The 22,656-nt window shown below is 39.6% G+C and overlaps 1 protein-coding gene across 1 annotated transcript in view; it reads left to right on the top strand.

The window, feature by feature from the left end:
- Window positions 1–9,339: 9,339 nt before the first annotated feature.
- BCKDHB (branched chain keto acid dehydrogenase E1 subunit beta) overlaps window positions 9,340–22,656 on the top strand; it is a 259,485-nt gene continuing 246,168 nt past the window's right edge. The window contains 1 exon segment of the mRNA XM_033235574.1: window positions 9,340–9,616. Within this exon segment, the coding sequence (XP_033091465.1) occupies window positions 9,421–9,616 (196 nt within the window). The 5' untranslated portion in view covers window positions 9,340–9,420.

The following is a 22,656-nucleotide window of genomic DNA, read 5'->3' as shown; positions in this document are numbered from 1 at the left end:
ATTTTTTCCATTTACCTCTGTTAAAATGATTACTTTTTCCTTTTTCAGTATGTTGATATGGTGAATTGCATTCCTTGATTTTCAAATGTTAAATCAATCTTGCATTCCTATGAATTCTTATGCCCATTTGACCTTGTTATACTGTCATTTTTATATATTGCTTTGTTATATTTGCTTTTTCTAAAAAAAGATTTTTGCATCTATCCTCATGAGGAATATTTGTAGTTTTCTTTTCTTATAGTGTCTTTATCTGATTTTAATATTAGGTTAATGTTATCATAAAATGAGTTGGGAAATATTACCCTCTCTTCTATATATTGGAAGATTTTTTATATAATTGGTATTATTTCTTACTTAAATGTTTGGTAGAATTCACCAACGAAGCAATATGAGCTTGAAGTTTTGTTTGTTGGGATGTTTTAAGGTATAAATTTAGCTTCTTTTGTAGATTTAGAACTATTCAGATGATCTTTCTGCTCTAAATAAAGCTTTTTCTAGACTCCCTCTACCTGTGTGAGCCTAATGTTGTCTGTTTATTTTTCATTTTCCCATACATTTTTAGTTTATAGACGTCTCTGTCCTAACTATGCTGTATATGTAAATTGTGTGTGTTTAATTTGCTCCCCTTTATTCTTTCTTTTTAAAAGAGAGGATGTAAGAATATTCAGATTTACGAAGCCACCATTTTCTACAGAAATTCAGAAGTACATTTAAGTAGTCTTCTAGTGGCAATTTTCCAGTCTCTGTTCAGAGGAAGTACTTTCATGGTGGGATTTTTTTTTTTTTTTTTTTTTTTTAAATGACTAGAGGGACCACATGGGTACTTCCTGGGCAGGATAGCTGTATAGTCGTTAGGTCTTTTTTTGACTTCCAAGCATCAATTCTCCCTTTGGTTGGTAGCAGCCCCTTGAGTTATGTCTGGGAAATCTTTTTTACTTTGTATATAGTCTTGGTCAATAGAATACCCTACTGTTCCTTAGTCAAGGGATACCAATGAACTAATCTCGGCTAGTCAGATTCTCTCTCCTAGAAACTGAATCTTGAGTAGCATCACATAAAGACGTTGCAGCCAATTCATCTTATGAGTTTTAATATTCTTACACATCTCTAAATTAACTCCTGTTACCTGAATCTCTGGGGCCATCCTGGTTTCTGTTCTTTTTGAGTCTGTTTGTTTCTGCCGTCTTGTATTTTGAAAAGTAATCATAATTCTGGGTAAGTTAGCAAGAATTGATTTCAGTAGTTGTAACCTAATGACCGTACTTGATAAAAGAGTGAGTGGGGAAAGGTGGTAACTGTTCTTTTCTGGACAGAGAACACAGTATATATAAAGGCTGTTTGTTTTTTATAGGGTTGGTTTGTATCATAGGTGGACTATTTATATCAAAGACATTGGACAGGGGAAAGCTTATTAGAAATGCAGATAGTCTACCCTAGGCCTACTGAATAAGAATTTCTCAGCATGGGGCCTAGAAAATCTAAAATTTGAACAAGTTTCTCAGGGATTACTCTGAGAAGTAAATTTGAGAAACACAGCATAAGACCACACATTTTGAAATATGAAAAATACAGACTGGAAAACTTTAAACTGCTTAAACTCAACTTAGTTTAATCTCTTTGATCCTATGTTCTCATCTGTAAAGTGAGTGTAGAAAGACTTTGTCATCAGTTGTTTTAAGAGATTAAAATGTGCATAGAAAAGATTTTGGTGTTTCCTCAGTAGAGGAGAGTTGCATCAGTTTTAGGTGTTTAGATTCCATAACCTAAGTTTACGGTAAAACTTGTGACTAGGTAAAATTACAGTTGAAAATAGTTTAAATCCACAATAATAACGTGTAGCTACATTTATGCATCATGTTGTAGAAAAATGCACTTTTAGTAAGTATATTACTGAGAATGTTTCCTGAAGAGTTAGGATATGTTAGAATAGCTGAACACCATGTAAAGTAGGTTTGTGATTAGAAGTCGTGTTCTATTTTTAAAAGATACAAATATACGTTCTTAAATTGTTTCTCAGTCATGCTCCAGGTCAAACAAGTATGGAAGAAGGGCAGGCGATTTTCCATGTAGTGCCATTCCAGTGACAGCTTATGGATGCTCTAGTTTCTGAAATGTTACTACCTGATGAGACAGAGGAAGAGAACTAGAGAAACGGCTACCAGGTGTTAAATTCTTCCACCCAGGAATACCCATCTATACTTGTGGTCAAATTCATTGATTGGCAAAGCAAGACACATTGCTATGCTGGATTTCAGTGGCTAGGGAATTTCAATGTACCTGAGTTCCTAAAAGCAGAGGGAATAGAAACATTGGTATCAATACTGTTTTCCACATGGGGTCTGGATATGAGTATGTTTTGAAAGTTCCCTAGGTGATTCTAATGTGAAGTCAAGGTGGAGCACCACTGGTCCAGGGCTTGTACTGTTTGAAAGAAAGGAAAGAATCAATTGCTCTACTTAAAGTCTCATGTTAATTTGGGTAGGTTAAATGTGTGCGTCATGTGACATTGGTTGACTTCTATTTTACCTGTATTTAGGAGTGGCTTTACATGGTGAGGAGATCAAATTGTCAAGGGTCATTGGTGGTGACCACTGCCTGCCTGCCCCTGTGCTCTTCTCTCTTTTTCCACACTGGTCATCATCTGGTGTTCCCAATAAAGTTTGTGATGGAGGTAAGGTAAGATATGGGTCTCAAATTTCTTTTGTCCCAATAGTCACAATTATGTAAGCCCTAGTTTTAATTAAGCTTTGAGAAACCTGGCAGTACTCATAAATTACCTGGGGGAATTTAAAAAAATCACTACTGCTGGGCTAGTATGTATTTTTACAGATGAGTAGCTCTCTCTAAAACACTGTTTTACATACAGGCAGATATTAATATTTGGAGCTGTTTTCTGAGCCATTGATTGTATCTAAATCCTTCTACTGGACTGAGCCCAAACTTCCAATAATGTCACTTTTTGATGACCTTTCTTCAGTGACTGGCTTACAGGGCTTCTGTCTACATAGCATGGTTCAAAGTGTTTGAAAGACTGATCACAGTGCATCTCAGGCCCCTGCAGGACATAAGAAGCCAGAGAGAAGTTGCCGAGATGCCGAGGAGGGGGAAGAAGGAATAACTCACATGCTGGATGGGACAGGTGGCTTAGATGAGGGGTTGTCTTAAAATAATGTTGATTTAAACACTGTCTCTGGCACATGTGAGGCTCTCAGTACACACCAGTGAATAGTAGAATCAGAGTTTTTAAAATTAGAAGTACCCTAAACCACCTGTAAATGAAGCATAAATCCTCCCAAGAGGCTCCCTGAATAGTGTTCATCCATTCTGTGCTTGACTATTTCAAGGACAGAGAATTCATTACTTCCCATGACAGTCTACTTAATAAGAAGTTCTTTATATTACACTAGAAATTACTTCTTCCTGTTTCTTATTCTTCCCTTCAGAGCTAAATAGTAAATTTAACCCCTCTACAAGGGAGCCCATCAAACTTTGAGAGAGTTAATACATCACTTTAAAAATCTTATCTAGACCAAATATGTCTAGATCTTTAACCCTTCTCCAACTGACTTTAGGTCATATAACAGTTTATAAAAACTCTTTAACAATGTAAACATCCTCCTAATAGTTTATCAAAAGTATTCATCCAGTTAGCTTCTGTTCTTGCAACCAAGTCTCTGACTGTTATGCCCCTGCCCCGCAAAAGATAAGCTGAGCTTGACACTCCCCTACCCCCAAACCCAGTGCCTAACCCCTGGTCCTCAGAATTTAAGCTTATTTGGAAATAGGGTCATGGCACATGTAGTTGATTAAGTTAAGATGAGGTTAGATTGAAGCAGTGTGGACTTCTAATCCAATACGACTGGTGTCCTTGTAAGAAGATAGCTACACAAAGATGTGGAGACAACATGTGGTAACAAAGGCACATACTGGATTTATGCAGCTGCAAGCCAAGGGATGTCAAAGAATTCCAGAGAACCAACAGAAGGGAAAGGAAGAATTTCCCTACAGGTTTCAGAGGGCGCATGGTCCCACTGACACCTTGATCTTGGACTTGATCAGAATCAAACAATACATTTCTGCAGCCAGTGTGTGCTACTTTGTGACAGCATCCCTAGGAAACAAATACATTGGCTTTGACTATGTTCTGGACTTTCTTTTGATCCCAGCAGGATCATTCCATGTAGTAATTCAGTGAAGTAAGAAAAATCAGGGAGCATTTCCATTATCCCAAGTCCTTAGTTGAAACCGATTTCATATAAATAGAGTCTGTGAACTAATACACTTGATGTTAAACATGCTGTAGGGGGAATGAATCTCTTAATCAACATATTTAAATGTGCAAATACAACTTTATTTTTCTATAATTTAATTTTTAAATAATAGTGCTACTGATATATAATTTAAATATCATGAAATTCATCCTTTTAATGTACAGTTCACTGGTTTTTAGCATATGAAGTTGTGCAACCATCAACATTATTTAATTTTAGAACATTTTTATCACCCCCAAAATAAACTTTATATCCATTAGCAGTCATTCCCCACCTCTTGTCTCTGTTGATTTGCCTATTCTGGACTTTTTACAAATAGAATTGTGTAATATATAGTAGTTTAAACTGACTTCTTTCACTTAGCATAATGTTTTCAAAGTTCATCCATGTGACACTACTTCATTACTCTTTATTGACAGATAATATTCTATTTACGTATATATCATTTTTGTTTAACCATTCATCATTTCATGGGTATTTGGATTATTTCCATTTTTTTTTGCTATTATGAATAGTGCTGCTACGAATATTTGTGTACCAGCTTTGGTGTACACCCTTTTTCATTCTTCTTTGGTATATACTTAGGACTGGAATTGCTGGGTCATAAGATAACTATGTTTAAAAAAACAAGAAAGGAAGAGAAATAGAAGAACAAAATTAAAAAGATAACTGTGTTTAACATTTTGAGGGACTGATAAGCTGTTTTCCATAGCAGCTGCATCATTTTACAGTCCCACCGGCAATGTACAATTGTTCCAGTTGCTGTACAGCCTCACCAACACAGGTTATAGATTTCTTCTTATTTTAATCATCCTAGTGGATATGAAGTGGTGTCTCATTGTGGTTTTGATTTGCATTTCTTTAATGACTATTGATGTTGAGAATCTTTTCTTATGTTCATTGGTCACTTGCATATCTTCTTTGGAGAAATGTCATTCAAATCCTTTGTCCATTTCTTTAAATAGGCTATTTTTTTAGAGCAGTGTTAGGTTCACAAAAAATTTGAGAGGAGGGTGCAGAGAATTTCCATATACTTTCCCCCAAATAAAGAACTTCCTTAATCACCAACATTTGCACTGCAATGGCACATTTGTCACCATCAAGGAACCTACATTAACACGTAGTTACCAACCAAAGTCCATAGTTCACATTAGGGTTCACTCTTGGTGTTGTACATTCTATGCATTTGGACGAATGTATAGCGACATATTTATATGTCCGCCATTATAATATCATACAGAATATTTTCCCTACCCTAAGAATCCTCTGTGATTTTCCATTTATCCCTTCCTGCTCCCAACCCTTGCAACTCCTCATCTCTTTTATTCTCTCCATAATTTTGCCTTTTCCAGAATGTCATATAGATGGATTCATATAGTATGTAGCCTTTTTAGATTGGCTTCTTTCACTTAGTCATAGAAATTTAAACTTCTTCCATGTCTTCTCATGGTTAAATATTTCTTTTTCTTTCTTTCTTTCTTTTTTTTTTTTTTTTGAGACAGAATCTCACTCTGTTGCCCAGGCTGGACTGCAGTTGCGCAATCTTGGCCTACTGCAACCTCAGCATTCTGGGTTCAAGCGATTCTCCTGCCTCAGCCTCCTGAATAGCTGGGACTACAGGTGCATATCACCACACCCAGCTAATTTTTGTATTTTTAGTAGAGACGGGGTTTCACCATGTTGACCAGGCTGGTCTCAAATTCCTGACCTCAGGTGATCCACCTGCCTCGGCCTCCCAAAGTGCTGGGATTACAGACATGAGCCACCACGACCAGCTTAATATTTCTTCTTAGTGCTGAATAATATTCCATTAAGTTTATTTGGTTGCTTCCAAGCTTGGGCAATTATGAATACAGCTGCTATAAATAATCTGCACAGGTTTTAATGTGGACATACATTTTCAGCTTATTTGGGTAAACACCAAGAAGCACTACTGCTGGATTACATGGTGAGAATATGTTAGTTTTATAAAAAACTAAACTGTGTTCCAAAAAGGCTATACCATTTTGCATTGTTGCCATCAATGAATGAGAATTCTTTGTCCATTTTCCAACTGGGTAATTTTTCTTTTTTATTGTTGAGTTTAAGAGTTTTAGTAAATATATTCTAGACGCAAGTCCCTTATCATTCTGATTTCTGAGTCTCCTCAAGTTCCCTGGATCTTGCTGCCATGGCTGCATCTCTTTTGGCCACATGGGAGAAACATCCTGCTGTTTCAAATGCCATGACATGCTGGGTAGCCTGAGGATTTAGTGATACTTTTCTAGGTTCATCTACAAAGAAGGATACCTACAGGTCTTTCTAATCTTTGGCTCTACCTCCATGGAAGGTGAGAAAAACCATCTTGTATATTAGTATGTGATTTACAATCTTTTCTTTCACACTAATCTTTGTGTCCTAACTCATTCAGGTTTTTGAGGTTTAATTCTCAGAAACTAGTCTATATAATTCAAACTTTTCTCTCAAATTATTGTCTCTGCTATCAAGTTTAAAATCTATTTTAAAATTCAAAAGCAAGAATTTGATTTCTTTTCTTTCTGCCTCCATGATACCTCTGTTTGAGTTTGAATGGAGGTAGACGCCAGGATATAATACTGCAAAACTATCATCTTGCTATATAAAATGGTTGTCTAAAAGCAAGCTGAGACTAAACAAGTACAAGTTGCACAGGTAGTGAAGCTTAGTGAGAGTAAGTGATGCAAGAGTCATTCTGAAGAGTGAACAGCAACTTTACTTTGTATTCCAACTCCACAGTCATGGGTTCTGCAATTGGAAGTAGCTTAAGCAAAGAGTGGAATACATTTTAAGGATACGGTGATGTCTCATAGAACCCCAGGACCAGAAAGCAGTTAGGCCTTGGGAATAAATGGAATCAGGAACTCAAATGTAATCACACTCTTCACCTTTTCTGGTTCACAAAATTACTGAAAACTCCCATTTTTTGCAGTTCCTAGTGGCATTTAAAGATAATCTGATCTTTGTTTCTAAAATACACTTCCAAAATTCCCAGAAAAGGACAGTTTCCCAAATTGAGTAAATGTGGCCAGGGCTAGGGGAACGGAGGAAAGTCCCACTCTAATAACGTAGATATTTTCATGGTTACCAGACAAATGGTGTGGTAGACATGGGGGAAATTAAAAAAATTAGTTTGCAAAGCAGGTGAATCTGGCAGATGCTCTCTTTGTTGTTCTTGGCTGCATGTAGTTGAAAGTTCAAACCTCTTAGACCAGCATACAAAGGCCTTCAAAATCTCCCTTTAATCTGTTTTTCCTACTTTTTCTGTTAACCCTGTATCATTCCCTATACCCTGAATCTAGAAGCACCAAGCTCCTTTCTCTTTCTGGAATGCACTGGGCTCTTCGTGCCTATTAGCCTTTGTACAGATTTCTTCTTAGTTTGGAATGCCTTTTTCTCCCTAGTCTGCCTAGTAACTTCTAGTCATCTTTTAGGTCTAGCTCAGAGTTATATCTGGAAACACTTGATTTTCAAATAATAATTTATTGCTTTTTTGGTGTTTCACTTTGTTGGCACTATTCTAGGACCCCATCACATTGGATTGCAGTTGTCTAATCTGTCTCTTTTCTCTACCAACTTGAACATTTTAGAAGTAAAACTATGCCTTGATCTTATTTGTCTCAATGGTGGCTTGTCTTTGGGTTGTACATAGCAGAGGTTCAATAAAATTCTCATCAGTTATTATTTTTCTCTTTTTCTCCCCGACCTAAGTAATCTCAGTACCTCCAGCTCCCTAAATTATCAACAAATAGAAAAAAAAGCTCTATTCATTTTTATCCTTGTTCTTTACTCTCTTTAGTTTAAACCCAAATTTGACTATGCAAATGTAATTTCATTTTGTTACCCCTTTCCTTCATTAAAACAAAAATACCCTTCATGCACATGCAAAACACTCTACCCCACACTATTAAAAGAGCAGAAATGAACACTAACAAAAGCCAAGATGAAAAATTTTCCCAATGTTGAATTTTTGGACTTAGTGTGGGAGTAGGAAAAATGGAGACATAATTCTGGTTCTTCTTTTGTTTACAATTGCTGTTTCTCAATCTCAGTCAGAAAACACATCTCTCTGCCTTTCCTTTCATCCCATTTCTACTTTCTCCTCCCTTGCCCCTATGCAAAACCAAAGATGGGTTGAGAGGCCAGGCATAATGGAAGAGGAACGTTCTTTTCTTCCACTCCTGCTTCATTCTCTCCCCCTTTCTTCTTCAAATTCTGTTTTGGGCCCATCCTTCCTCACCCTTCCATTTTTATCTGATGGACACACTGTCACTGTTGTCTCTTGTCATGTTTGATTTTATGATATTTCATGATTGGGTTTTTTTTGGGTAAATTCATGGACAGAGAATGTATCCTGGTAAACACTTAGATTAAAACAAATTTATACAGTTGATTACTATAAATGAAAATTAGTGACTCAAATTCTCCAGGTTTCTAAGCTGCTTAGACTAAGCCAATCAGGTAATTTTCGCTACTTTTGGGCAAAATGTATCTGAATCTATTCAGTGCATTTGCAGGATGAAATCTAAGTTTACCTCTTTCATCTGTCATTTAAATGCGGAAAAACGAAATAAATAAAAATCGATATATGCTTATTAAGCATTTTAAGGAGGGTGTGAATAAGGAGCGGAGGCTTTGAGCAGTGACTACAGCAGTCAAAACCAATAACCAATGCCAATCAGCTCTTTTCACCTCTCACACAATAATAGAGACAGGAGAGGATAAAAAAGGGTGACATTAAAAAAAGTATGGATGTTAAAATGAAAAAAAAACCCACATTGGAAATGGCACTGTAAATGACACCGCAAAAGATCGCCTCCATGCACTGTGTGGAGCTTTGCAGACTCGGGTCCTCACCCGAGGGCCGCAGGACTGACCTCCAGGAGGCTCCACCCCAGAAACTATTTCATTGGCGCCACCACCGCCCCACGCTTCCCCTCTTCCGCATGCGCACGAGGAGCAGGAGCGGGCCAGCTCGTCACGTCGCCTTCCCCGCCCCCAAATTTCTAGTTCCGATTGGTCCGTTTCATGGGACCGCCCCTCTGGCCCGACCAATGTGAAAGCCTCCTCGGGTGCTTCGCCCTCCCCGCGGGCGGTGTGCGGCATCGCCTGCGAACCCCGGCGGTGAGCGGGGATGGCGTTTGTGGCGGCTGCTGCAGGCTGGCTGCTCAGGCTCAGGGCGGCAGGGGCTGAGGGGCACTGGCGTCGGTTCCATGGCGTGGGGCTGGCGCGGGGCTTTCTGCACCCCTCCGCAACTGTCGAGGATGCGGCCCAGAGGCGGCAGGTGGCTCATTTTACTTTCCAGCCAGACCCGGAGCCCCGAGAGTACGGTGAGCCAGGGACTGCCCACTCGGTCCCGCTGTAGCCCGGACTCCCAGGCTCGCAGGCGCCCGCGAGGGGCAGGGGCCGGCAGGCTGCAATCCTTGCATCCCAGCTTATTAACTGCCTTACCCTCTGGAACCTCCTTGCCCCAGGGTCTAACTGTGATTCACTTCTTGCTCTATTTTTGTGAATGTTCCGCCCCGGAGACGCAGTCCCCCCTCCCCTCACCTTTGTGATGGGTAAGAGGGCATACTGCCACCTGGAAGGGCCTGAGGGTGGGGGGGTGGTGCCCAGGGAACGGCTCCCCTTTCTGTCTCCTCCATCCTTACTTTCTCAACCCAGACCTTAGGTGTTGTTCCAGCCTGCCCGGGACTGGGTCACTAGCTTAGGTAGAGACATTTTATATATATATATATATATTATATATAAAACCAATTCTGTTACTCAGTTCCTTGGTTTCTTCTTACCTACAGAAATGTGTGTATGTGTGTATGTATATATATATATATATATCCCTTGGTTTCTTCTTACCTAGAGAAATACATATATATATATATGTGTATATATATATCCATCCCCTGGTTTCTTCTTACCTGTAGAAATTCTACAGGTAAGAAGAAACCAAGGGACTGAGTAATTGAATTGATTTTCCCAAGGTCACAGAACAGGTTCTTCCTAGAGATGAGAAAGAATCCAGACTTTCTACTTAAGCTTAGTACTGAGCTTGTCCTGGGCTATGCTGCCACTTAGCCAAGGAGGTGAAGGTGATGGGAGGAGGAAGCCGTAGGAAGGGTATGTAGCAAACTCCTCATAGTATGACTATTGCATGATTTTTACCATTTCTGCAAGTTTCATGTAATGTCTCTCATCAGAATATCAGATCCAGTGTCTCTCATCAGAATATCAGGAAACTAGGGAAACATGTATTGCTTCTTTGTCTAATAACTTCTCACGTGCATGCTAGAGCTGACATTTTTGGAAGTGTGTCTTTTCTTGTGGATAAGAATGAACATTTATTGCTTACCAGGGTCAGGCACTGTGTGTATGTTTCATCGTCTCATTTAAGGGTTAGGACAACCTTAAAAGGTTGGTAAAGTTTTTATTCCCATTTTGCAGTTAGGTTAATGGAAGTCTTGAGACAGTCTTTGTCCAGGATTACGCAGATAAGTTAGTGGTAGCTCCAGAGCTCCGGCTTTGGAATCTAATTGATCAGATTCCAGAGCTTCCATTCTAAACAATGTACTAAGATGCATGTAGATACAATTTACTAGGAGGGTGTCCCAGTATTGTGAAACAGTAGGTACCATAAAGGTTAATAGTAGGTTTTTTTTTTTTTTTTCCCCACCGCCAAGATGAGCCCTCAATTCTATCTTCAAAGCAAAGAATAATCCACCTTTCCATAGTTGTAAATTTACAAAAATCTAAGTAAAGTGATATCATGTTATGATATATATCATTATATATATAAACTTGTTATTTTAAAAATAATACAAACATTACAGGTAATTTGGATAACGGAGAAAAAGTAAAAAAAAAAAAATCTGCCAGGCGCAGTGGCTCACGTCGGTAATCCCAGTACTTTGGGAGGCCGAGGTGGGTGGATCACCAGGTCAAGAGATGGAAGCCATCCTGGCCAGTGTGGTGAAACCCCGCCTCTACTAAAGATACAAAAATTAGCTGGGCGTGACAGCGCACGCCTGTAGTCCCAGGTACTTGGGAGGCTGAGGGAGGAGAATCGCTTGAACCCGGGAGGCGGAGGTTGCAGTGAGCTGATATCGTGCCACTGCACTCCAACCTGGCGACAGAGCAAGACTCCATCTCAAGAAAACCCCCAAAACCAAGCAAACAAACAAAAATTGCCACCCACTACTAACATTTTGGGTGTATCCTTACAGGTATTTCCTTTTAGTTTAGTATTTTCTGTACTTTTAGTTTTAATACAAATACAACTTATGTAGTCAGAAGGATAATCCTGTCATTCTCTGGAGTTTTTATAACCTTGAAAATTTAGAAGAAATGTTCCATGGAGTAGAGATGCTACAAGTCTTTTACAAGTTAAATTCTTGACTTCGGAATCAGATTGTCCTAAATTTGCTCTTGTCTTGGCTATCTGTAACTCTGGAGTTATCACTTATCTTCTATAAGCCTCAGTTTCTTTATATGTAAGGGGTTAATAATAATACCTACTTCAGAAGGTTGTTCTGAGGGCTACATAAAACAATGTCTATAATATACTTAACACTGTTTGACAACTGAGAACCAAGCACTCACTCAATAAGTGGAACCTTTAATTACCATTATGTTTTTGTTGCTAAAGTTTTGCAGTTTTATAAATAATGCAGATATAAGCATTTAATGCGTATGGGTTTTATGTATCGGAGATGATTTCTTTAGGATAGAGTCCTGAATGCTTTAGTGGATTTTAAGTGCATAGTTCAAATTTATACCCTAGTTTATACCCCATCACATGTATAATAGTGTGAATATTGGATATTAATGCTAAAATTAGGTGTGTTCATGTACACTTTTGGATATTTTGTGTTACCTGTACTTTGTTTTAATTTTTATTTGTTTCATTTCCGTTGAGGAATATTTTCCCGTGTTTTTGTTAACTTGATTTATTTTTACTTAAGAATTGAGTATTAGATGTGTTTACATATTTTTAAAAGTATACTCAGTATTTTTCCTATCAATACTATCTACCTTATTGCATAGTTGCTCTTTTCCAGGTGTTGTGTTAGACATCAGTTTATAATCCTCACAGTAACCTTGTGAGGCAGACAATATTATGCTCATTTTAAAGATGAGAAAATTGAGGCTCAGAAATGTTAGTACTTGCCCGAGTCTGGTAAATAGCAGAGCCAGAGTTTGAATCCTGAGGTGTCTGACTCCAAAGCCTCCCACACTACTTATATACTAAGATTTTTGTCTATTAAAAAATATTAAAGAGGATACTAACTTTCTGCTTTTCACATGTGCTGCAAATACTTTCCATTCTTTTATTTTGGTTGTTTTGACATATAAAAGGTACTGCTGAAACAGGAGGTAGTCAGATTAGACTCTGAGTTGGTGACACTTAATTAATGCTGCTTTATGCTGGCATGTTTGCGCCCTTTATTACACTGTGTTGTTCTCTGAGAACAGTTCATCTTGGCTTCTCCGTGCCCCTGATTCTTGGGCATTGTGTGGATGTGAGTTTGTTTATTCAGTCATTCTATGCATTTTTATTTTCTCCTGGATGCCAGACTCTCTGCTAGCTGTTAAGGATGTGATTATGGATCTGTCAGAGGGTAATCTGAACCTTCTTTTTGGACATCTTGTATCCCCTGTCTGCCAGGAAATTCAAATTTTTTGTAGTATTTTCATCCAGGGTTGAGCTACACATAAGAAGGTCATCTATATTCTGGAGTATACTCCCATTTCTTAATTGCAGACCCCTCAGATACCTCTCTAAGGCCCAGGCAAAGCAATGGGGGCTATCCTGAAAACCCTGAGGGAGAACTGTCCAAGTATACTTGTTTTTCTCTGGTATTAGGATTTTCCCATTCAAAGACAAAAAGGTATTGGGATTCTGGGGCCAGAGGAATGGAAAAGGAAGCATCTTTTAGGTCTAGGACTGAGAACCATTTAGCATCCCTTGGCACCTGAGCCAGGAGGGTATATGGATCTACCACCAATGGGTGGACCCACCAGTGGGTCTTAAGAGCCCATGGGTAAGTAATACCTCAGCTGTGGATGCTTGGCCTTTTCTTGCTTCCAGCTTAATTGGGTATTGTTTTCGATTATAAATAGCTAGGGGTCTTTAAGCTGTATTTTGACTGGCACTGCTGTTTTAGCCTTCCCAGGTTTTCCAGGATACCATGCCAGTGTGTTAACCTGCTTATGAATGTGATCTGGGACAGTGTCTGTATTTTTGACTATTAGCAATTTCACCAGATGATGCTTAAATTGTAGTAGTGCCCCCATTTTAACCATAACATCTCTTTCCAGCAGGGGGACTGGGCAGCTTGGTACTACTAGAAATTCCTGTTGGAAGATTGTTTCTCAAATTGACAAATCAAAGGAGGAGTAAAGGATCTTATTTGTGGCTTTCCTTCCATTCCCATAATGGTCGTGGACTGGGAGGAAAGTTTTCCTACATAAGCAGTAAGGAAAGAAACTGAATTTGTATCGAAAAGAAACTGAATTTGGGTGCCCATGACATCCAGAGTTACCTGGGGGCTCCTCAGTAGTAATTATGATGTTCCTGAACAGGGGCAGTGAGGAAGACCCTGGGCTGCTTCGGTCTTCATCTGATTTCTCTTTTTGCACTGCTAGAGTTTTGCCTTATTGAACCCCTTAGTGGGAGCAGGGCCAGTCAATCTTCCAACGCCGGGGGTCATAACTGATGCCCTCACATTTTTGGCAGGGGACTGGCAGGGGCTTAATACAGTCCTTTATCCAATTCTCGATTTTCTTGCATTTGAAGCACGAGCCTTTGCTGTCCAGATTATCAGAGGCAAGCCAAATCAACCAAATTCCAAGTGGCTGATGTTCTCCATCAATTCCTGCAGGCCTGAAATAGGTAGCCTAGGAATTCCAGATAAATAGAACACATGATGACTTGCTGGAAATTCACAGGAAACAAAATAACTATTCTCAGAACCAAATAAAAGCCTTCCACTAGAAACTAAAAAATGTCTATAGTTCTGTATATGGTTTTATATATATACATACACAAGTAAAACCCAAAGGAGAACAAATAGCAAACAAATGAAAATTCGAAGCAAAAACAAATAAACAGGAAACCATCCCTACATTTTTGCTACTTAGTCTACCTGGGGGCTACAGTGTTACCCAGAGCCCCCCAGAAATCCACATAATGAATATTTTATTCCTGATACACAACTCAATATCCTTAATTCCACCAGTATCACCATACATGCTGTGCAATGAAGAAATTCACTCTAGGCACATGACCAGTAAGTACTCCAGTGCCAGCTTGTTTAGTAAAGTTATACTTAGGTCATGTGAACTTGAAAATTGCTTAAACTTATTTACTTAATTTATGAGTGCTCCTTAATTATAAGCCAATAATAATAATAAGCCAGTAATAGAAACAACAGATAACAATAAGTGTACATACAAATAAACACATCTAGACATGTATATACAAACACAAATGAAGATCCAATAGCTTTTACCTTGGGATTCTAGCCATGAGATAGCAATATAAGCCCAGTGGTTTTACTGTTTGACCCAATGAGTAATCCAGTGAAGGCTGTGAACCAAAATTTCAGGTCAAGCAGTTTCTTTGGTAGTTTGATTTTTAAAGGCCAAACCTCCCCAGACTCCAAACACTGGGGCCAAACAGCACCAAAAGAGAACATCACATGCTAACTAGGCCGACCAGACTTAGAACAGCAGCACAAAAGCCTGGATACAGGCACCTCCATCCTACCTTCCCATTCAACAGCAAACTCCAGAACTCCAAGCAATACTGGGCCAAACAGTATTGCAAAAGAGTGTCAAGTTTACTGAATCCTTATTTCCCATGACTATATCAAACACACACAAACAATGACCAGAACACAGTCCAACTGCTGCAGCAACAAACAAGCCCCAAGAGTGTCCAAACTGTCCCATTGTCACCTGCTAGAGAAAATTCCAAGGAGGCCTTTGTACTAGACCTCAGAACCTCTGCCGAGGGTGTCCCCTTTGGAGAGGTTCAGGTCTGGAGTTGGATCCCCCGGGGTATTCCCCTTTGGGGTCCAATCTTAGAGGGTCAGACGTCTCTGACTTTAGTTAGGCATAGGTGCTGCTTTGTATGTTATCCCTCCAGAGGTGATGGCCTACTATGAACTTCGTTTTGTTCCTTGTTGAAAGCCTCAACTTGTAGCATACTTATAATTTGATAAGGCCATGCTTTCCCTTGCTTCCCATTCCACTAGAGTGATAGCCATGAACTTTAATGATAGGAACCGGAGGCTGGGTGCATTTCTTTTGTCCTTAGCAAGTCAAATAGATAGACTAGGAGAAAGGTCAAAACTCCTAAGAGACATTAATGTTTGCCATTACTGGTTAACTCTATAGGATAATTTGGCATAAGAACGCTGTGGGAGAATTTAGCATAAGAAAACGAAGTTTAAGTCACCTGAAACGTGTGAATTTATACTGGATGAGCTGCCGTGGCCAATTGCAACACATGTAAGGATCAGGGACTATAGCCGGAAAATATAGAAAGGAGTCCTCCCCTTCCCCTCCTGGTATGGGCAGCTATTCCCCTTGGCCTTCAGGTAACACTGGAAAGTGGCCATGGCCAGTTGCCCACAATTATCAAGGAGCTACTAGGAAATGGCCACTGAAAGACTGAAAAAGAAAAAAAGAAAAGGACTCAGGCCTCTCACCCAAACTGAGTGATGGTGGTCAGGTGCTTCCACAGAGAAAACTCTCGATTTCACTGGAGAGTGGCCGGTCAGAAACCTGCAGTTGCCTCTGTGCTTAGGCACTGTCTGCTGAAGGGCCCAAGTTGGAAAGGGAAAGGAGAGAAAAAGCATTTCCCTGTATGGAGCAGAGAAGAAAAGGAGAAGAAAAATAATCTCCAGTTTTGGGCTTACCTCCTGTCTGGCTTACCAAAATACGTTACTGGTGGAGGATGTCCAGGTTCTTGGCATTTTGAACAAAGAATTGGACAAAGGCACAAAGAAATCAAGGTAAAAATGAAGCGACAAAAGCAGAGATTTATTGAAAATGAAAAGTACACTCCACAGGGTAGGAGCCTGCTGGAGCAAGTGGCTGAAGAGTGCAGGTTACAGAATTTTCCGGGGTTGGTCACTTTCCGCAACCAATCAGAAGCTGAAGTGAAGTTACAAAGTTACACCCTATGCAAATGTCTAACCGGTCGCAGAAAGCAACCTATCAGAGTCTGAAGTGAAGTTACAAAGTTATACTCCTATGCAAATAAAGACTTGGCCCATGACTAGCCTGATTGGTTGTGGGAGGGGATCAATCAAAGGTACTTTGAAATTTTTCATCTGCCACGCAGAAAAGGGACAGGAGGATTGCAAAGGGAGTAGCCTCTGGTCCTTTTGTTACTTGGGCATGGAAAGTTGGGGTTTTCCTTTTGATTTAGTTCTAGGAAGTTAGCATGAGTTGACCTTAGCTTCCCTGCCTCCAGACCCTATTCTGCCTCAAAGGAAATAAATGGCAAGCTCTGGAATAGAATATGGTAGTGCTAGATTTCTTTCTTTCTTTCTTTTTTTTTCTTTTAAATACAGGGTCTTACTCTGTTGTCTAGGCTGGAGTGCAGTGGCTCAATCATAGCTCACTGCAGCCTCTACTTTCCGGGCTTAGGTGATCCTCATACTCAGCCTCCAGGGTAGCTGGGACTACAGGCATGCTCCACCATGCCTGGGTAATTTTTTGTAGTTTTTGTAGAGCTGGGGTTTCACCATGTTGCCCAGGCTGGTCTTGAACTCCTGAGCTCAAGCAGTCCTCTTGCTTTGGCCTCCCAAAGTGCTGGGATAAAAGGCATGAGCCACCATGCCTGGCTAGTGCTGCTAGATTTAAGCTATATTTTGGAAGGAGGATTTGATAGGTTGGATGTGAAGGATGAATAAAAGGAAGACATTGAAGATACCTTACTGGTTTGTGGATCGGGAACCTGGGTGGAGGGTAGTGCTGTTTGCTAAGGTGGAAAAGATTAGTTTTGGGAGCTGACACAAGAGTTCAGTTTTGTGCTTATTGAAAAGCTCAAGAAACTCAAGTGGAGAACTATTGACTGTTGGATATAAAAGTCAGGAGTTCAGAGGCGAGGCCTGGCTGGGTTGGAGATAACAATTTGGCAGTCACCAACATGTAAAGGGGTTTTAAAACCACTTAGAGATTGAGTAGAGGAGCCAGCTTAAAGGAAGGGAAGCACCATTGTTTCTTGACAGAAGTTACCAGGTGCCTGAGATGGGGCAACCCAGGGACTCTAGACATAGTCTCTTCAACTTTACGCCTCTGTTCCTCTCACTTTTGTTGTCGTTAGTTGACCCTTCCTCATCCTCTGCCAGTACCATTTACTTCCTTTCTTATCATGGATATGTGATATACACTGGCACCTTTCAAAGGCAATTGCATTTATGGATCTTTCACTTCATTTTTTTTTTTTTAAGAGAAGGGGTCTTGCTGTGTTGCCCAGGCTGAAGTGCAGTGGCTCTTCACAGCCACAATCATCATGTATTACAACCCTGAACTCTCCTGGGCTCAAGTGATCCTCCTGCCTCAGCCTCCTGAGTAGTTGGGACTATAGTCACGCACCACTGTGCCTGGCTCATTTACATTTTAATACAAAATGTTCTGTCCCTGACATTTGGATTCTCCCTCAATGTTATTTTATGAAGTAGTAGCTGGCTAACTCTTCAGTAGAGTTTAGAATAAGATAGAGGTACATGCCTGGCCAATAGAAAGGGATTCCTGGAGAATAGGGTATCTGGAGGGAGGATAGAGGTTTTGTTGGGGAAAACAGGTAGTTTCTTATGTATCCTGTTATTTCATGATGTGAATTAGTGCCAAATTGTTTCATTGACATCATTCATCATGCTTCAGTAGGCATATACTGATTGTCACTTGTGTGTCAGACACTGTGATAAATGCTGGGGTTTCTTTTTTTTTTTTTGAGACGGAGTCTCACTCGGTCACCCAGGCTGGAGTGCAGTGGCGCGATCTTGGCTCACTGTAAGCTCCGCCTCCCAGGTTCTCGCCATACTCCTGCCTCAGCCTCCCAAGTAGCTGGAACTACAAGCACCTGCCACCATACCTGGCTAATTTTTTGTATTTTTAGTAGAGATGGGGTTTCACCGTGTTAGCAAGGATGGTCTCAATCTCCTGACCTCGTGATCCACCCGCCTCGGCCTCCCAATGCTGGGGTTTCTAAGAGGAATATGATAAGGATGTGCTGTAACACACAGGTCTATATTAATAACTAGGCAGCACAGTGGAAAGCCAGTGCCGAACGTATTGGCACAATCTGCACTTTCTGCAAGTAGTCTCTAATTTTCTGTATCATAGCTGTATATTTTTATGTGTTTGGATCTAAGCTATAAATACACTCACTGACCATGTGCTCTGCTCTTGGCCTTATTTATTTCTGGAGATTGCTGACATTTGCCCTTTTCCTCAGATGCTCTATCCCTGTGGGAGGCTTCTCTCTCCCTTTTACGCTACTGCATACTGCATAGTTATTAAAGACCTACCCCATCAGACTGTTGATGAAATAACACCTCTCATTTGCCCCCCTCCTTCTGCAGTTTGTCTTTGAATGTGACGTTGGTAGGTCTTTTTGCTTACACATTTCTTTCTCTTTAAGTTGTTGGTTAACATTTTTCTTTTAGTTTCCTTAAACCTTTATTGAAACAGTGTTTGCATGTGTTTGTTCATTCATTCATTCATTCAACTAATATTTACTTGCACCTCTTACATGTCAGGCCCTGTTTGAGCACTGAAGACACAGCTCTGATCAAAAGCATTTAAGGATACCAGTCCTTTTGGAGCTTATGTTCCATTATGATCTTTACATTCTGCCTATAGGTCACCTTATTTTTTCAGCAGTGCTGATGACCTGCATATTCATGATTCTTTACCTCGTACAATTTCAAGTAAACAACTCGATGCCAGCCACAGAGCCCTGTTTTAACAATGGGCAACCATTAACTTGCATCCTTGATTTAGGAGAAAGTGTGCTGCTGTATTTTGTTGTTTGTTTTGCTATACCTTTTTATGTTGAAAAAGAATTACCAGTCTGGTTTTAAAATGTAGCAGTCATGTATTAATACTGTGTGATTGCATAATTTGGTAGCTGTGCTTAATAAATTTTTAGTGATGTATATAGATTATTTTTTAACAGTCTTACCAGTAGTACAGCTTTGGTTAGCTTACTGTAGGTAGGTTTATCTTACTATGGCAGACATAAGCATAGTCTATCAATAGTCTTTGATGTAACCTCTAGGAGAATAAATAACTCTAAGGAAAATACATATTTAAAAAATCTTACCTGTGAATAACTTGTGATTTCTTCTTGCCTTGTCCACAAATCATGCTGTAACTTTAAATTGAAAAGTACATGTTGCTCCATTAAAATTTTTCATTTAAAACTTAGAAAAATATCTGGTAGAATAGCAATTAATCCAAAACCCTAAAATTTTGAATCTATTTGAAAAACTATTCAGGAGTGAAAGTTTAGGTGTTCACATGGAAATAATTACCTTTAAATACCCTTACTGGTAAATTATTTTATACAAGATGAATAGATTCTTTTTGGTTATCAAGAAATAATTTAAATGTTTACTTTGTATGATTTTTATTATTAAAGTCTTTGCTTCCTCCCTATTAATAACTTGCTAAGCGTGAGTGCAATAAGATGTCATGTCATTCAGTATTAATGAATGGTCAGCAGACTTGAAATAAATAGCAACTTGGATATTTAGACATTTTGTTGGAGTAGGCCCCCAAATCTGGCCATAAACTGGCCCCAAAACCGGCCGTAAACAAGATCTCTGCAGCACTGTGACATGTTTGTGACGGCCGTGACGCCCATGCTGGAAGGTTGTGGGTTTACCAGAATGATGGCAAGGAACACCTGGCCCACTCAGGGCGGAAAACTGCTCAAATGCGTTCTTAAACCACAAACAATAGCATGAGCGATCTGTGCCTTAAGGGCATGCTTCTGCTGCAGATGACTAGCCAGAGCCTATGCCTTTGTTTCCTGTAAGGAATACTTTTAGTTAATCTATAATCTATAGAAACAAGGCTTATCACTGGCTTGCTGTCAATAAATATATGGGTAAATCTCTGTTCGAAGCTCTCAGCTCTGAAGGCTGTGAGACCCCTGATTTCCCACTCCACACCTCTATATTTCTGTGTGTGTGTCTTTAATTCCTCTTGCTGTGCTGGGTTAGGGTCTCCCCGACCGAGGTGGTCTCAGCACATTTTTATTCTGGCTAGGTTCTTAACTATGGAAATCCTCATAGACAAGTCAAGATCTTACTTTATGAAATGTATACAGCAGGAGAGTCAGTGGGAATGTCACTGTGATTGGGAAAAATGTTTACCCAAAACTATTATCTTCTGAAGCTGGGCACCAATAAATACTTGAAGAATATTTATAAAATCAAGAAGGATTTAAGGAAAGTACAGGCATACCTCGGACATATTGTGGGTTTGGGTCCAGACCACTACAATAAAATGAATATTGTAATATAGTGAATATTACAATAAAGTGAGTCACACAAATGTATTCGTTTCCCAGTGCATATAAACATGTTTACATTGTACTGTAGTCTAGTAAGTGTGCAATAGCATTATATCTAAAAGATCAGTGTACATACTTTAATTAAGAAATACTTTATCAATAAAAATTGCCAACTATCATCTGAAACTTTGGCAAGTCATAATCTTTTTGCTGGCGGAGGGTGTTGCCTTGATGTTGATAGCTACTGACTGATCAGAGTAGTGGTTGCTGAAGGTTGTGGTGGCTGTGGCAACTTCATTAAAATAAAAAAAAGAACAATGAAGTTTGCTGCATTGATAGAATCTTCCTTTCATGGCAGATTTCTCTGTAACATGTGATGCTGTTTAATAGCATTTTACTACAGTAGAACTTTTTTCAGAATTGAAATCAATTCTCCCAATCCCTGCCACTTCTTTATCAGCTAAGTTTATGTAATATTGAAAGTCCTTTGTTGTCATTTCAACAGTGGTCATGGCATCTTCATCAGTAATAGATTTCATCTCAAGGATCCACTTTTTTTGAATTCATAGAAAGTAATAGATTCCATCTCAAGACTCCACTTTCTTTGAGTTCTTTAGATTGCATCTGTAAAGAACAACTCCTCATCCATTAAAGTTTTATCATGAGATTGTAGCAATTCAGTCACATCTTCAGGCTGCACTTCTAGTTCTCTTGCTATTTCTACCATGTCTGCAATTACATTCTCTTCTGAAGTTTTGAATCCCTCAAAGTCATCCATGAGGCTGGGCATGGTGGCTCATGCCTGTAATCCTACCATTTTGGGAGGCCAAGGCTGGCAGATCATCTGAGCTCAGGAATTTGAGACCAGCCTGAGCAACATGGCGAGAACTGGGCTCTATGAAACATACAAAAAAATTAGCAGCCTGTAATCCCTGGGGTGGCTGTGGCATGAGAATTGGTTGAACCCAGGAGGTGGAGGTTGCAAAAGAAAAAATAAATAAATAAAATAAAATAAATGAATGAATGAATGAATGAAGTAATCCATGAGAGTTGGAATCAATTTATTTCAAGCTCCTAAAAATGTTGACTTATTTTTTACTATTTTTGGAGACAGAGTCTCACTCTATCACCCAGGCTGGAGTGCAGTGGCATAATCTTGGCTCACTGCAACCTCCACCTCCTGGGTTCAAGTGATTCTTGTGCCTCAGCCTCCTGAGTAACTGGGATTACAGGTATGCACCACCACACTGGGTTAATTTTTTATATTTTTGGTAGAGGATGGGGTTTCGCCATGTTGGCCAGGCTGGCCTTGAACTTCTGGTCTCAAGTGATCCGCCCCCGCTTGGCCTCACAAAGTGCTGGGATTTCAAGTGTGAGCCACCACGCCTGGCCAATGTTGACATTTTGAAATTTGATGAACCATGAACATTCTAAATGGCATCTAGAATAGTCAGTCCTTCCCACAAGATTTTCATTTACTTGCCCAGAACATCAGAGGAGTCATTATTTATGGCAGATATAGCCTTACAAAATGTATTTCTTAAATAATAAGACTTGAAAGTAGAAATTACTCCTTGATCTGTGAGCCACAGAATTGATGTATTAGCAGGCTTGAAAACAATGTTAATCTTTTTTTTCCAATTTTTAAAAATTATACTTTAAGTTCTGGGGTACATGTGCACAACGTGCAGGTTTGATAAATAGGTTATGTGCCATGTTGGTTTGATGCACCCATCGACTCATCATTTACATCAGGTATTTCTCCTAATGCTATTCCTGCCCCAGGCCCCCAATCCCCAACAGACCCTGGTGTGTGATGTTCCCCGCCCTGTGTCC

This window comes from Trachypithecus francoisi, unplaced genomic scaffold, assembly GCF_009764315.1.
Source record: "Trachypithecus francoisi isolate TF-2019V2 unplaced genomic scaffold, Tfra_2.0 Lachesis_group15, whole genome shotgun sequence".
NCBI classification, from domain to species: Eukaryota; Metazoa; Chordata; class Mammalia; order Primates; family Cercopithecidae; genus Trachypithecus; species Trachypithecus francoisi.
Note: the sequence above shows the minus strand (reverse complement) of the source record. Positions and strands in the feature narration are given on the sequence as shown.